We start from the raw sequence: 17,423 nt of genomic DNA on the forward strand, positions 1-17,423 counted from the left end.
AAAAAACGACTTAAAAATTAGAAAAAAAAAAACACAATAATTCTAAAACCTACCAGACAGCCACAAGAAACATAGTGAGAAATGGGATCAGTATGCCAGCATGAAGAATTCATCCTAGCAACATAAAAGAAAGAGTTAGCATGATCTTTCCTACTATAAAGCTATTTTTATTTTCATGAGAATTTGCTCATGAACTATTAGAATGGAATTCATAAGAAAACCACATACTAAGGAATACATCACTTTACATTTTCTTGAAAAGCTTGAGTTACTAACATGAAATATTTATCGCAATGAAATTATTGTTATTCTTTTAAAGAATGTATAGTTGTTTTTCTGTATTAAATATATTGACAGGACTACCTAGGACTTCCAGCTTACCATACATTCCGAGGTTTCTAGTCTCAAACTCAGGTAACTTAAAGACAAACATAGCAACTTATAAATACAGCAATCTTGTTCATAGCATCAGAGTAATTCTATCATAATTTAAGAAAAATAAATAAATATTAATTTTACTTTATGATGAAAACTCCTATAATAAACTGTTATTGAAATTAAATTTCAAGAGTAGCTTAAACTGTCTTGTATTCCAAATTTCTCTCTATATTTTACCTAGTAGAATAAAGTATCATGCTTTGATATTTTTCATAGATAATCACAAATCAAAGTTAATTTAAAGGAGCTTGATAGATCATATATCTATATATTATGAATCATGTGTTATGCCTTACAGGATATCCACCCACGTTTGATCTCAGGTACCAGGTAGTTCCATAAACATCAACAGATGAAGCACTAGAGGCTCCTAAATATGACAGGACAAGTCTGGGTAATCATTGGCACCAAAGAAATTGAACAACTCTGGGTCCTTGTACAAGGGAGTACAGCAGGTAAGGTGTCTCTGCAGCACTCTCTGTGGTCCCCTCAGATGGCCATTAATAAATCCTGAGCACAAGTCAAAGCAAAAGCTGGCTATCTCTCCAAACAAAACAAAACAAAACAAAACTATATGTATATATATATATATATTTAAACTTGTTAAAATTTTAAATATTTCATAGGCACCAATTTTTCCAGAAATCAAATTTTAGCTCATACATATTTCATACTAAATTGTACAATTTTTTTATTTTAGCTTTAAGCTTTATGAATAAAATTACCATTTTATATGTAATCTATGTATCTAGTATTATGAAATATAATTGCATAAGATAGAACTAATATTAAACTTGTTTTCAGAAAATCATATGCCATTGATTAATAATTTGTGTGATGATGTAAATCATAGTTTCATACAAATGAAAAATAATAATTATGGTTGCTGAAAGAATATGAGTTTAAGGTGCTTGCTCTGCATGTGGCCAGCCCAGATTAGACTCTTCCCACTGAATATGGCCCCTGAGTCACCGTCAGCAGTAATTCCTGAGCACATACCCAAGCTCTGAGCTTACTTTGGCTATGGTAAAAAATAATAATAAATTGAACCATTACAAACCTTATTTCCAATGACTTTATATGAGAGTATCCATTAGTTCTATAATGTGACCTATATATAGTAACCTATATATTAAGCTAATGTTATTTCACATTATGTCAATGTGTAACATGAAACATCACCAATCATAAGAAAGAAATGGTCTTTAAAGTTCTCAAGCATTACTGGCTAGAGTCTGAACTTTTGCAAAGTATCTCAAATAACTTACATGTCTGGGTTTGAGTCAGCACAGAGCAGGTCCTGGTCTCTAAACTTCCTCAAAAGTATGTGAGCAAATTTTGTGTCTTGGCCCTCATTGCTTTTTATTGGGGAAAAAAAATAGACAAGAAAGGGTTATTAGTAAGACTCACTGAGAGTTCAGGAACATCACATTGTGCTTCATCTATATATAATCAAGAAAAGTATTCCTTTTTCTCTGATAAAATTAATGTTTACTGGGCTGGTGCAATAATACAGTAGGTAGGGCACTTGACTCAGTTGACCCAGGTGCAATCCTGGGCATCCTGGATCTTCCCTTGAACACCACCAGAAGTGATTACTGAGCACAGTGTCAGGAATAACACCTGAGCATAACCAGGTATGACCCAAAACCAAAACAAAAATCTATAATATTTATTGCTTACTGGTAAATCCAAACAAGTGATAAAATTAAGACATTTAATTACAAATATACGTTTATATGCATCTATTTAGTGAGTTTATGTTTTACTTACTAACATAGCATTTTCCTTTTTGTGTATTTTGAAAAGAATATAAATGTATCAATATATTCAAGTATAAAATAGTATTTCAATATCAGAACTCTGATTTGGCTTGAATGTTGTTTCTTTTATATATACAGGAGGAATACTCCAACTTAAATTTAAATATACATACACATATATTTTGTACATGAATTGCATACATTGCACAATATTTTCTTGATAAGAAGTCCTTAGCAATACAAGAACATGTAAAAATGTACTGGAGTGTAGCACCCCACAAAGGGTCTCTTAAAAAATATACTAGATAAACAACGATCACCTTAGAGAGTCTCAAACCCGAGGAAGGCAGAAAAGCAGATAAGTCTAAAGCTAAGAACACTGTGAGGGAGGGGAATAGCAGATACTGAAACTTAAGAGATCTGCAAGGTTGACAAGTGAGTACCAGACAGAAACTGAGAAGTAAGAAAAGGAAAGTCAGAACTCAAAGGACTCAGTTTTATATCAACACTTCAGAAGAAGGATAAATACAGAATAACACTTATATGTGGTATTTAGAATAGCTGCATGAAGAAACACGGTGGTCTAAATGGGAGTTGTCTCAAAATACAATTGGCTCCAGAGTATGTTGTGAAGAAGGAAAGAAATTGAGTGGAAGAGGAGAAACAGAAATATGAAAGGATGGGGACCAGGGGCCAAGTAGTCTGAGATGGATTGGCAATGTTAAATAAAAGGACAGAATTAAATATTCAAGCCAAAAGCAACAATGATGGAATTAAGAAATCCAAACTTGAACAATATAAACAAAATGGGCCTGCTATATTGGCAGGCAATGGTGGGTTGAGCATATTCTTTCTCTTTCTTATCCTCTCCCTCCCCTTCCTCAGTTCCTTCAAATAACTTGTTTTTATTTTACTGCTCTTCTCTTAAAATTTTTCTGTGAAGGAAGGCGATGGACCTGAAAGCTTGGATAAGGTCTGGAATTGACTTTCCTGCAAAGACTAATTCCTCCCTCCACAGTCCCAAGAGAACTCCCATGCTTTAAAGACCAAGTGGACACTAGATGGGGCTTAACTGCTGCCTAGTGGGGCTGGTGGGACTTGAGTTCCTTTCAGTGGGTTCAAAGTAGAGAGAGCAGAAGCAGTCCATTCCTTCTAAGAGCTGCACCTCTCTCTTCCCCAATTTCCATAAATCACCAGGGTAACTCCACTGCCATCATATTTGGCAATCACGCAGGGGCTTTGCAGTAGAAAAAGAGATAATTCTTGCAATAATTTTCAGAGACAAAAGAGAGGAGAGCTGAAAGTTACAGCCCACTTCATGAACCTCACCACAAAAAGTGATGAGTTTAGTTAGAGAAATAACTACATTGCGAACTATCCTAACAATGAGAATGTATGAGGGAAATAGAAAGCTTGTCTAGAGTGCAGGTGGGGGCGAGGAGGGAGATTTGGGACACTGGTGGTGGGAATGTTGTACTGGTGATGGGGGGTGTCCTTGTATATGACTGAAACCCAACCACAATCACGTTTGTAACCAAGGTGTTTAAATAAAATATTATTTAAAAAAACACATAATCCTAAAAGTCTTCTATGGAGGTACATTTGAAAATCTAAGAATATGTGGGAGGACGGTAATAACCTCTGTAAATGTGCGAGAAGGCACCCCCTCCTTTCTTATGGCCACTAACTAACATGGAAGGGGCAGGAGGGAAACCCTCTATGGAAACATTGTGAGGGATTATGGCATCAAATTACTCCCTAGGCAAGAGCTCTTCCTAGATAATCTGATCTCAATTTAAAAATGATAGAGTTTACCTGGAGGCAATTCAAGTGTTAATGAGACCAATTCACAGTCCCAGTCCAATCCCACTGGGAAGAAAGAACTGGTCAGACTAAAAAAGCAAGTTGCTAGGCAGAATTTATTTTCTCTCTCCTGATCTAGAATCATGCTCGAATCCATAGTCCTTCAGGATAGGCTTGGCCGGCATCTGTGGTCAGCTCCTGTCATAAACTACTTGGGTTCCCAGGGACGCTTGGGGTGCAGCACAGAGGTTATTGATGGAGGCAATCAACCCAATGATTCTCTGACATCATTGAGAAACCATTTGCCAGGGTAAATGGTAAATGGGCTGCATCCCTCCTGCAAACTCTTAAGAGGTTAATATTCCTTAGGAGAAATTAAACTGGGGACATAATAGTAGGATTTAGAGTCCCCTCTGCAAGTGTGTATGGGGGGGGTAAAGTTTCCTGGTAACTCAAGAGGGTTAAAGTCCCCTCAGGAGAAGACATTGAAGAAACCCTGAGAAAGACTGCCAAAGACTTCCTGGTAGCTTTTCCTCATCATAGAATACTACTGCTCTTAAAATGCATATGCTGGAGGGCTGGAGGAATAGCACAGCTATAGGGCGTTTGCCTTGCCCAAAGCCAGTCCAGGACTGACAGTGGTCTTAATATCCACATTCAATGTGCTGCCAGGAGTGATTTCTGAGCACAGAGCCAGGAGTAACCCCTGAGCACTTCCGGGTGTGACCCAAAAACCAGAAGAAAATAAAGATGCTTAAACACAAAAACTGAGAATTTACTATGATCAGTTTTTTCAGACTACATTGTTTGCCTGCCCAGTATATGAAAATGCACACCCCGATTAAGATAAATTATTAGGACAACTATTTATTTTTATTTGTATTGAGACGAATGTGAATTACAAGACTTTCACAGTTATATTTAAGGTACATAGTGACAGTGAATTAGGGCCATTTCCACCATCAGTGTTGACCTCTTTCCACCACTCTTCCCAGAATGCATCCCTTTCCTCCACTCTTAGCCCCCTGAACTGCTGGTCCAACAGATCCCTTTTGTAGTTAGCTTGTAGTTTGGGTCTCTTGATTTTATTGTCATTGGCTTTGGTTTGGGTATTTAGATAGGACCATTTTTTATTGAGATAAATTTATTTGGTGTCAGCTTTTATCATTTTGTCCTTATCAGAACTAAACTTTATATGTATGAAACCCTTGTGGTTTCATGGTACTCTGTTAGTGTTTTAAACCATTAATATCTATGTTATTCTTAAAATTAAAAGTTTTAGGATAAAACACTAAAGATATGTATATTCTTTACACCAGGAAGCAAATTTCTTTTGCCAAATATAGTATATGCTATAAAAACTTTGGTTGTGAATATTCTGAAGCCTTATGCCATTCATAAAATACATGTTTTGTCTTCAGAAAGTTCTGCAGGAAATCTTTAACAAATACTGAAAAATATCATTTTGTTATGCTGAATAAGAGAATGATTAGCAATATCCAAGTATTTGGAGATCCAGTTGTACTAAATTCATAAAGTTAAAAAAGTTAAATCTGTCATTTATGACTATACGTTTAGGTATGTATCTTATGCAGCAAGTATGATGAATGTAGAAATTACCTTTTTAAAAAGGAATTTTTATGAAAGTGAAGCTAATTGCTTCTAACTTGGAATGAAAATTGTTGTAGGATAGAATGAATGCAAAGGAATGTGTGTGCTTTAAAGAAAGAAACTGTATAATCAAACTGGGTTGTTTTAAGAATATATTTAAATTATATTTGCAGAGCTATTCTAATACTTTTTGCCATGGTCTAGGGAAAGGATCTTAGATGCGCCAGCTTCATATTATAATGCTCTCAGAAAATTGGACATTTAAATATCATGAGATATCAAGACTTGCCATGTGGAGTTAAGAGGAAAAAATATAATATAATATTGATGGTTAAACTGAATGTTCTACCTTTACAGATTTTATCATTATTTATTTTGACTTGGACCCATAGCAAAAGGGTAGATTCCAACTCATTGTGAGTAAACTCAGTATGTTTTGATGTTTCATGGCAATATGTTGGTTTTTACTAATCCATATAGGAAATCTTTACTCTCTGTAATAGGGTCTACCCTTCAAATAGACAGGAAATTTTAAAGCCAGCTATGGGACCCCAAAATTCTTCTTAAAATGGGATGAGGTTAAGTGACAAGAAAAGGTCCAATAATAATGGGCACTGTTAACTAGTACTATACAAACTGCAGGAAGACCCTAGAGGGAGGCTGGCTGAGAAAACTGGGATGTCATCTCTGCTATGGAAAATGAAGGACTGTAGTGAGCTGAGGCCTGACAGATTCTCAAGCTGCCTGAACAAGGATGCAGCCTGCCTTTACTAAGGTCAATCTAAATGGTTCTGTTTTACATCAATAAGTAAGGCAATGTAACTAACCAAAAGGAACACTGATGCCACTAACCTTGGGAGAAAACATGTTTACTTGACAGAACATATTTTAGACACATCTCGTGGGGTGGGGATGCAATTTTTGTTATCTATGTAACCAGGTGCCAGGGGGAGTTATGTTAGGGGATCATTGTTAATTTTGTAGCCAGATGTTTCGAGGAGCCAAGGTGGGGAGAAGTTTACCTTGTCATCTGTGTAACCAGAGGCCTTGAGAAGTTGCTCAAATGAAGTGCTTACTCTGTAATCCCTTTGTTTGCTTTCCCATCATGTATGCTATATAATGATTAGCCCCTTTGCAATAAATGGAAGCTGGCTGGTCCTTACTGGTTTCCGTTTTCCCTGTCTCTGTGTCTTGTGTATCTTTGTTTTGACCCCACACTCCCTCTGAGAAATAACCCACGTTGAATGGTGTCCCCGCAGGCCTGGACAAGGGATATCCAAACCTGCAGATCTGCAACAACTGGTCACAACCTGGGCTTTTCTCTCAGAATCAAGAAAAGCCCTGGTGTTAGAATCTGAGATTTAAAATTAACTGTAACCTAAATGTTGACGTTAGAATATGCTGTGCCTTTTCTGAGAAATAATATAGAAATGGCATTGCTTTGGCTTCTGTTCTCTGCTTGATTCAGGAAGTAAACTGCTGTAAACCTGGCTTTGCTTTGAGACTAAATGCAGCCATGATTGGCTGCAGTTTTAAGGTACAAAGAAAGGCCCAGAGAATAGCCAGTTCCTGGAACAGACCCTAGGAGTAAATGCCAGGAAATGCAACCATATAAGGCTAAACAGCAGCTGACAAATGGTCAGATGACAAAGGCACCTTGGTCTGGGGTCTGCAGCCCACCTACCTGTCTGATGTTATATTTGAACTGCAACCAATCCTAGCCCAACCTTGTACTAAGGACCAATAATTTTAAAGATCAACTATCCAGAGGCGGGAATCCCCTAGACTGAACCCTTGGACCCCTTTAAATTTGTCACGTGAGCCTTTCTCGGGGGTCTTCATTTCTTAGGAGATGTTGGACCACAGCATGCTTGAATAAACTCCATGGCATTTACATTACTGCCTGTCTTCTTGCTGGTCTTTTGGGTAACACATCTTGAGTTCTGGTCTTAACACTGGCAACCAGAATCTTTTTCAACCCTGAAGGGGATTTGGATGGATTCCTTCTTCCTTCCTGCGAGGACACTCAAACAGAAGATGAAAGGCCCTGTGGTAACCAGCTCATCATATTAACCCGGCCATCTTCCTTCTGGACAGTCATGGGTTATCCAGACACGACAGGTAAATGTTAATACCTTTATTGATATGTCTTCTGCTCTGTCTAAATCCACCCCCCATACCTCTCAATCAATAATGGGAATCTTGCCGTATTTATGCAAATTAGCAAACAAGGGTTATTGATCCATCTGGTAAATTTAAAGTAAAGATGGAGAGAAAACTATGCTTCTGTAACTTGCCTTTTTTCTAGAAACAAAATTCTAGTTCTACAGAGTGATTGAGCAAAATGTATTTGAATAGGCTTGATTTAAAGTTATTGGGCAATCCAGATGAAATCAATAAGTTGGTTATAGCAGCCTAGTTCATAAAACAACTCAAAGCTTCATATGTTGTCTATAGTCTGGTCAGGATAGTGGAATTAAATAGCTATTATGTAGCTTTTGTTCTTGCTTTAACTTCTGTCTCACCCTAAAGAATGTTTTCTAAAATACCAAGCCATTCTGCCTTCCCAAGGACAAAGGAAAGACATTTACTCCTCCAGTTCTAGTCATGTTCTCTCTTTTCAGACTGGCAACTCTGAATTTCAATAAATTATTACCTCGGCCTCATTAAAACTAAGATAGCATGAGGATTCACCCCTCCACTGGCAAGGTCGACAGTTTTTTTGTTCTGGCTAAAGATGTTACAGAAGACTGACAGCCCATTTTTCTCTCAAAAGAGTTTTAAGTGGTAAAATCTCTAGGGGGGGATGAAGATGGCAGGTAGATAGAGAAGGGCCTCCCCAAGGCAATGAGTTTTGGGGATGTAATAAAAGTTCTTGGGATGTGGTTTAATAAAAAACAAGAAATAGAATCTTAAGACATTAATCTTGTCACTAGCCCTAAAGCTAGGATGAGGTACTTTGAAAATACCTGGTAAGAGAAAAACCAGCAGGAACAAAAGTCAGGAAAGAAAGATCAAAGATCAACTGTTTTCAACCCTTCCCCTTTCCTAACAACAGAAAGCCTGCTTGGAGCTGTTTGATGAAACCCTATGTAAATCTGGAACAAAGATGTTGAACACACATGATCGTGCCATGCATATGTTGCATGGATCTCCACTCTTGAGATGTGGAATTTCCTACTTTCCTGCTAGGTTGTATATTGGGGATCTTTCTACCTTTGGAGAAAAGTGTGCTCTCTTAAAACACATTACTCTATTTTGTTTTATCCTCTCCATCCCCTTCCTCACTACATTTAAATAAAACCTGTTTATACTTCAAAGAAAAAAAAGGAATAGTTGAGAACTTCTTCAGTATTAGGAGGAAGACTTATTCACAGATTAAGCAGGCTCATAGAGTGCAAACAAAATAAGCTGAAACACAAACACACTAATATACAATATAATAAATATTCAAGAACCAAAATAAAAATAAACTTCTTGAAATTGTGAATGAAGCAGCCTTACCTACAATGGAAATTATTAAAATTCACATCAGATTTATCAAATGAAACTCTACACCTGAGAAAAGAATAGAATAAACTACCTCCAACTAAGAATTTTCTAGCTTTCAATAATATCCCTCATATTTGAGAAAATGATGAAAACATTCCCGACCAACAGCTGAGGGCATTTAAGACAACCTAAATAGTTAGTTCTGCAAAAGATAACTGAATAATGGCCTCCAATTTCAGCAAATGTCATATACCAAAGTGATCAAAATTCTCACAGAAAATAGTGATAAAGAATTTGTCATCAATATTTGCCTAAATGGCAAAGGATTTAACTCTCATATAAAAAGTAACAGTGCATCTAGCTGAATCAGAATTATTGATTCCAATGTTCTATTCATTATAAAAGTCACACTTGAACTCTCATAATAATGATGGGTTCATTATGAAAGGTTAGAAAATAATCATACTGACTAAAAGAAGGCTAAAAAAAAAAACAGGAATGGCATGCTTATCTGAGATGAAATAATATTCTAACTTAATAAAAAAAAGCAAAATCTAAAGGGATCAAGATTAGATATTGGGTAGGAAAATAACAGATCAAGGTTTAAACACCATTAACATAAATACTCCCCCAAAAGGTTAAGCAGATTTGTAAAAGAAATAATAAACTTCACCTAAGTTAAGTCATTAACAGTGGAAGATTATAATACCCAGGTAATGCCATTGATTAAAAAGACTACACAGAATATTTTTACAGTCATAACTAACTAACTTACTAAATAATCAAAAAAACTCAATTAATAGGTATCTGCAGGACCCTTTAACTCTTCCCTAGTTTTTCAGAACATGATGCCATTGAGGTAGAAATTACCCAAAAATAAAAAGTGGAGGAAAGTTTCAACATTTGTAAACTAAACAATACAATATCAAGTTACTTTTGATCAAATGAATATCAAAAAAAAATAAAATATTTCCACTAAATGATTAAGAATGATTTTAGAAACTATTGGAAACAGCAAACCAGTATTAAGGAGGATGTTCACAGCAATACCTTGAATTGAGAAGCAGGAAAAAAAATCTCAAATAAGTAACTTAGCTTCACAGCTTGAGAAATTATAAAATAAATAAAAATAAATCCTAAGGTAAGTAAAATGGAGAAAATAATAAAATTAGTCATAAAATAATGATACCTGAATCAAGACAACTATTTAAATAATACATGAAAGTAGGAATTGACTTTATAAAGAATAAACAAGTGAAACTCATGAGAAAAACAATGATGATACTAAAAACAGTATTATTCCATTAAGATGAAAATATGAATTATAGGGACCAGAGAGCACAGCTGTAGGGCATTTGCCTTCTATGCGGCTGACCCAGGACAGCATCCCATATGGTCCTTCAAGCGAGGAGTGATTTCTGAGCGCATAGCCAGAAGTAACCCCTGAATATCACTGGGTGTGGCCCAAAACAAAACAAAACGAAACAAAACAAAACAAAAAGAACATAGATTATAAGAGGTTACTATGAACAGTATTACAATATTAAGCTAAGAAATTACAGATAAAATGTATGGTCTCTTAGAAACTTGCAACCTCCCAGTATTGAATTAGAAGGAAGTAGATAAGCTAAACAGAACAGCAGTAAATATGAATTTAAAAATTTAAATATTAACATTTAAACAGCAATTAAAAATCTCCAAAAAATATCTGAGAATCAAATGAGTTTACAAGTGAATTCTACCAAACCTTCGAGTCTAATTACCTTTTATTCTCAAACTCTTCCAAAATATCCAAGGAATAGGAATGCTTCTAAATACCTTCTATGAAGCCAACATTACCCTCTTAGCAAACTCTGACAAAAAATATTACTAAAAGAGAATAATTTCAGTTGAAAAGTCTTCAAGAATTTATTGCACATTAAATGAAACATAGCATGGTATACTATGAACAAGTAGAAAGTCATTATGGAATAAATAATAATGATTATCATTATAAATAAATGATCTTGCAAATCAATTAATGCAATAAAAAGAAAACACAAGAAGTATGCGATTATATTGGTTGGCTGAAATGCTACTTGCAAAATACAATATCCATTCCTGATTTTGAAATAAACTCTAACAAAATAGGAATAGAAAATATATAACTTATGTTAGAAATGACTGTTTAAAACAACCTACAACCTACACAACGACCCCAAAAATTGAGTTTTCCCTTATGGGAAAAGACACAGACAAGGTGTTACCCTCCCCCAAAACCAAATGCCTTTCTCACCTGGATGGTGAGACCCTCCCACAGATGGAAGGAGAGAGAGCAGACTAAGGATGGATTCAGAACAGCAGGACAGATGCTACTTAGTTTAGAGGCCATGTGAAAAAAAGTACATGGCAATTAGGGCCTTGTAATAAGGCTGGATGTCTCCTGAAACTTCAACTGACTGTCTGTGGATAATTTCTTCACTGTCACCCTGCCCCTATAGGTCGAAGGAGCTACAGGCGCCAGGCCAGCTGAGAAAGGCTTCACCACCATCCATCCACACCACTAGGACTTTTTATAATTAATAATTAATATAACAGCAAGGATGTCCACTTTTCGACTCTAATTCCAATATTTTGGAAGTACGTTGCAATCATGCAAGAAAAACCATTGAAAAACTCTACCACTGGAAAGAATAAACTAATACAACATAGTAGCAGCATACAAAATCAACACACACATGTTTGTTGTGGATTGCACACAACTAAAATGAAAAAACATTTTTAAAACAATATTAAGTGTCCAGCAATATTAAATACACAGAGATCAACCTAACAAAGTATGTGAAATATATATACAATACATCTAAAAAAGTGAATGAAAGATATAGGATAACAAGAAATGGAAAGATATTCCATATTCATGACTTGAGAATTAAAATTATTAAAATGACCCTATTAAAGACCAATTCCCTTTTATGTATTCAGTTTAACTCATGCAACAATTTTAATGGCATTCTTCAAGGACTTAAAACTACTAATTAAAATCTGTATAAAACCATAAAATTCCCTAAATGGTAAAGCTTTTTTTTTTTTGTGGAGAAAAAACAGTAAAGAGAATTTTTCCTTTCTTGACTTAATTGTAAAGCTGGAACATTCTAAACTTTGTGGTGCTAGAATAAAAATAGACTCTGATCATTGAAATAAAAGTATAGACCAAAGATAAGCCGTAAGATTTATGATCAGTTATTATATGATTAAAGAGGTAATAGTACAACCTAGAGGAATGAAAGCCTCTTCAATAAGTGGCATTATGAAATCTAGAGAACTTTATACAAGAAAACTGAAATTAAGTCTGTGTTTTACACCACATATAAAACATAATTCAATATGGATTGAAAACTTCAAGAATGGACCAGAATGTATAAAATTCTGTAATCAAACCTTAGGCAGAAATTCCTAGATAATAAACATTAGAAGTATCTTCAATAACTTTGTTTCATCAACAAAGATAGGAAAAAAATAGACTATTAAATTTAAAATGCCACATAGAAAAGCAAGACCAGCTAAAGAGAACACTGCTAAATGAGAAAATTATTTTTTCTATACATAAAATAAAGAACTAATATCCAAGACACATAAAAAATTCATAAAGCTCAACAACAACCAAACCAAATATTCCATAAAAATGAGAAAAGGAGGGGCCGGAGAGATAGCATGGAAGTAGGGCATTTGCCTTGCCTGCAGAAGGACGGTGGTTCAAATCCCGGCATCCTATATTGTCCCCTGAGCCTGCCAGGAGTGATTTCTGAGTGTAAAGCCAGGAGGAACCCCTGAGTGCTGCTGGGTGTGACCCAAAACCCACAAAAAAGAAATAAAAATAAAAAAGGAAAAAGGAGATATTTTTTTAAAAGAACATATTGACCACCAGTAGGCATATGAACAAAGTATTTATCATTACATATTATTAGTAAAATGCAAATGGAATTAATAATGTGACATTGTCTCATACCTAAGAGAAGAATATATAAAAATATTATAAATGACCAGAATTTACCAATATCGGTTATTCCAATATTGCAATGTGGTGATAAATTTACTGTTGAGAATGTCCTATGTCAGAATTAGCTCTATAGAAAACATCATGGAAACTTATCAAAAATAAATAGTTTCCAGATAGCATTATGATTCTAATTCTTGGTTCTTGGTTCGATGTCCCAAAACACAAAACATGCGCCCCAAATTCAAAAATACTTGAATTGTAAATTCAAATTGCAAATCTATACTCAACACAATGTTTAGTATAATACCTAGGACATGGCTACAACCCAAATATTCAATGACAGATGAATGGATAAAGAAGTGATTCTCCTTATTAGTTACCTTATTAGTACAGTGCAGTCTAAATAAAATGGAACTTTGCAGAGAGTTATAATTTCTCATATTTCTGCCATAAGTCTCTAACAATCCTTCTTTGTTCAAAATTTAGCAGTGGACTCTAAACACTTTTAAGTCTAAATTCTTCTGATGTGACATCTCTTGAATTTTTTTTTCACGAAACCTGATGGAATATTTCTGTTGGGCATTTATGCCCTTTCATTTGGATGGAAATAATTTGCCATTAAGTTGCAGTATTTCTTCTGCACTTAAGCCTATGTCTTCTCTTCTCATTCTTTCTGGTAATCCTAACATTTCTATTGTATTTTAATTTTGAGTTCAATTCAGTCTTATTATGTAAAACACACAGTCTGTGAGAAGGAGATCATGGAATAAGGACAATATTTGAAACAATGAAGATTATCAAGAAAGGGCTAAATAAAATATGATTTTTGGGGGTCACACCAGCAGCGCTCAGGCTTTACTCCTGGCTTCTGAACTCAGAAATAGCTCCTGGCAGGCTCAGGGTACCATATGGGATGCTGGGATTCGAACCACCATCTGTCCTGTGTTTGCTGAATTGCATGCAAGGCAAATGCCCTACCACTGTACTATCTGGCCCCTAAAATATTATTTTAATATGCTGAAATTATAAACTTAATCTTTTAACTCTATTCAATTATTGGACTTCTCTTCATTTGTTCTTTCCTAACTTTTTCTGTTTGTTTATTTGCTTGGTTTTTGGCCACATCCAGCAGAGCTCAGGGTTTATGCCTGGCTCTACACTCAGAAATTGTTCCTGGCAGGTTCAGGGGAATCTATGTGATGCCACCACTGTGCTATCACTCCAGCCCCTTTCCTTAGGAAGTTGCTCCTTCCTTATCTATTTTAAGAGCAGTCGCTGTGCAAATGTCACTGTAGTGTCCAGGTCCTGATATTTATAGAAAAATTTAATCTTCCTATATAAAACACAACAAATTGGTAAAGGTTGTAATGGAACTTTATAATTACAAAGGTTGTATTTGCTCTAATTTGAGACTCCCATAGCCGTGACTTGAAAATAGCATATTGAAACTCAGATCAAATTTAGGGCTAATAAGAGGCAATGAGACCTGAGAATAAGCATTCTTTAAATGTTTGCAAATGAGAAAATGCTTTTGAAAGAAAAAGAACCTATTTTTGTCATCACAAAGCTATCTATAAAAATATTATTTTTGTGTGAATTTGTCCCCCTATTATATCTCCCAGGGATTGTATATGTCCCTGAGTAAAATACTTTAGGTATTAAAATTCAAAGGGTATGCAAAAGTGCATCCAGCATAGAATCAGATAACTAGTAAAAAAAATATAATCAATAATAAATACCTACAATTACAAAAATGTGTCAGGCGAGTTCAGGGTCTTGTAGATACAGGACATAAGGAAAATTGCAAACTGTCAGTAATTCATATTTCCAGTGTGGCTTTTGAGATCTCTGTATAATCAGCCATTGTTCTTTATGTAGCTATTGAATGTGATGTGCTTACTAAATTTCCTATGGCTCACCAGTGGAACCACTGCAGAGTGGAAGGAAAGTGACATTATATTAAAAAGATGTCCTGCCTGTGAGACCACTGATGCCTGCTCAGGTAACCAAAAGTTTAGACAGTTCCCAGCTATGTTTTTCTCTCTAGGTGTTTATTTATCTCCTGTGTGTTTATCTGTCTCTCTGCTGGAATAAGACAAAGGTGCCTATCCAGCTGACTTTAGACAAATGGAGATCCCAATGTGATCCTGAGAACAGAAAGAAAACATCACAGATAAGAAATGTGTGAAGCCGCTGAAAAGTGAAAATCATCTCAAGGTGAGACAGCAGAACTGAACTTCCAGTATCTGCAACCAAGGGAGAATTTGCAAAAAGGCAAGATGGAATGGAAACTTATTATGCCTAAAGCAAAATATTTAGATAATTCAGATCCGTGGCATCACTGCTGGCACAGTATCCATCCAAGGCTTTGTTAATGCATCACTTCCCTCAATTTTCAGACAACAGTAGTTTTGATTTATAGATCTGGGACATATTTTAAAACAAAGATATATCAAAATGGGAGTTCTCCCTGAAATTATAAAAACTTGACCCATAATAATAACAGCTTTGCTGCCAATAGACAGGTCAGTCTTGGATGAAACTGAGAGAGTACTGGAAAAGTAAGTGTCCTTGAGTGTGAAGAAAACACTGGACCATATGGATCCCAGGAATTGAACCCAGGTCTGTCCTGGGTTGGTCGCGTACAAGGCAACACCAATGCTGGAGGATTGTTCTAGAAAGTGCATGGAGGTTAGTCATTATTATGTGACTCTTGCACATGGAAAGTATGCTGTTACAGACTGAGTCCACATATTTTCCCTTACTTCAAATATTTCTAAGCAGATTTCAGGAGGTTAGACAGAGACAAATAGAACTCCTGAAAGTTATAGAACATGCAATAAAAAAAAGTGCAAGGTAAGGGTCCTGAAAAGTTCAGAGGAATCAATCTGCTTGTTGAGTAATCTACTGTTATTTCAATAGAATGCCTTACTTTTACAGATATTAGCACTACTTCTTTTTCACCCATGTCTCATAGCAGAAAGTGAACTATAATAAGGAAAATAACACACTTCCTTTTTGGTCTTCTTGATGAACCTATGTCTGCTAACCAAACGTTAATTTATTCAGGCTTAGAAGAGCTAAAAAATAATGTTTTGTTATCTTATTCATCATTGGCCACAATTTAATTTGCTGGCTTTGGCATATCAATAGAACTCTTTCTAATCAACTTCCATAAGAAGCCAATTTAGAAGCAGATCAGTTGAAAAAACACCATATTGTTTCAATTTGCAGACTGGGCAGAGTTGCCCTGGAGAATTTCCTCTTTTTTTTTTTTTTTTTTGATCCAGTTCTGCTGTCCTCCTTGCTTTGTTAGAGAAACAGTAAATTGTGACCACTCTTATGTGCATGTGTGTGTATACTAGTGTATTTGTGTGTGTGAAATAATAATATTTTAAAGACAACATAGGATTAGAAGTAAAAACCTTTCATATGTTTTATGTATGTATTGTGATTTTGCATCTGGAAAGTTTTTTGTTTGTTTGTTTTAGTTTTTGAACACCAACGATCGGTGGTGCTCAGGGGTTACTCCTGGTTCTACACTCAGAAATCAGTCCTGGCAAGCTCAGGGGATCATATGGATGCCAGGAATTGAACCCAGATCCGTCCTGCAATGGCTGTATGCAAGGCAAATGCCCTACAGCTGTGCTATCTCTCCCAATCCTGGACAGTTATTTTTGAGGCTTAATAGGATAATGTCCTAGGACTAAGAATATTTTCCAGATACAACAAAGATAGCAGAAAGTTCTCACAAATTTTAGTTCTTATGGCTGGGGATATAAGTACATGGGTAGTTTACTTGTCTGATATCTGACTGACCAGGGTTCAGTCACCAACATCTCATATGATCTCCTAAGTTCCTCTAGCACTAATTTCTTAGTACAAAGCAAAGAGTTACCCTGAATATCACAGAATCTGGCCCAAAGAAATCAACTAAAATATTAATCCTATACTTTGTTTTGGTCCTAAAGTGTGAACTGATTCTTACAAATAACAAAGATGTTCAATCTATTGCATAAGTAAGGTAGAGGATTCTAAAACTGTGCAAGACAAAATTGTGGCCTTTATATTAACCTTACTGTAAAAGTTGTTAACTGTAACCAAATTATAATTTAAAAAATACAATGACAAAATAGCAAACCTAAACCAATCTTAATTAGAAATTTGGCCATTTTACATATCACAGCAGTCAGTTGTCCCAAGTCAGTGAGCTCTGGGAATATAACTGCCACACACCTGTAAAATCATTTTTCCCTTTTACTTTTCACCTTTTCTGAGTTAAGAGTATTCTTAATTACATCAACCCTGACCTTCAGGTGAATTATGTTAAAATCTGA

General features: G+C 35.5%; 1 protein-coding gene across 1 annotated transcript in view; it reads right to left on the bottom strand.

Annotated features, from left to right (window-relative positions):
* ABCA13 (ATP binding cassette subfamily A member 13) overlaps positions 1 to 17,423 on the bottom strand; it is a 288,890-nt gene that overhangs the window by 92,716 nt on the left and 178,751 nt on the right. Inside the window, 2 exon segments of the mRNA XM_049777030.1 lie at positions 54 to 114; positions 1,707 to 1,796. Coding sequence (XP_049632987.1) covers positions 54 to 114; positions 1,707 to 1,796 — 151 coding nt within the window.

This window comes from Suncus etruscus, chromosome 7 (assembly GCF_024139225.1).
Source record: "Suncus etruscus isolate mSunEtr1 chromosome 7, mSunEtr1.pri.cur, whole genome shotgun sequence".
NCBI lineage: Eukaryota > Metazoa > Chordata > Mammalia > Eulipotyphla > Soricidae > Suncus > Suncus etruscus.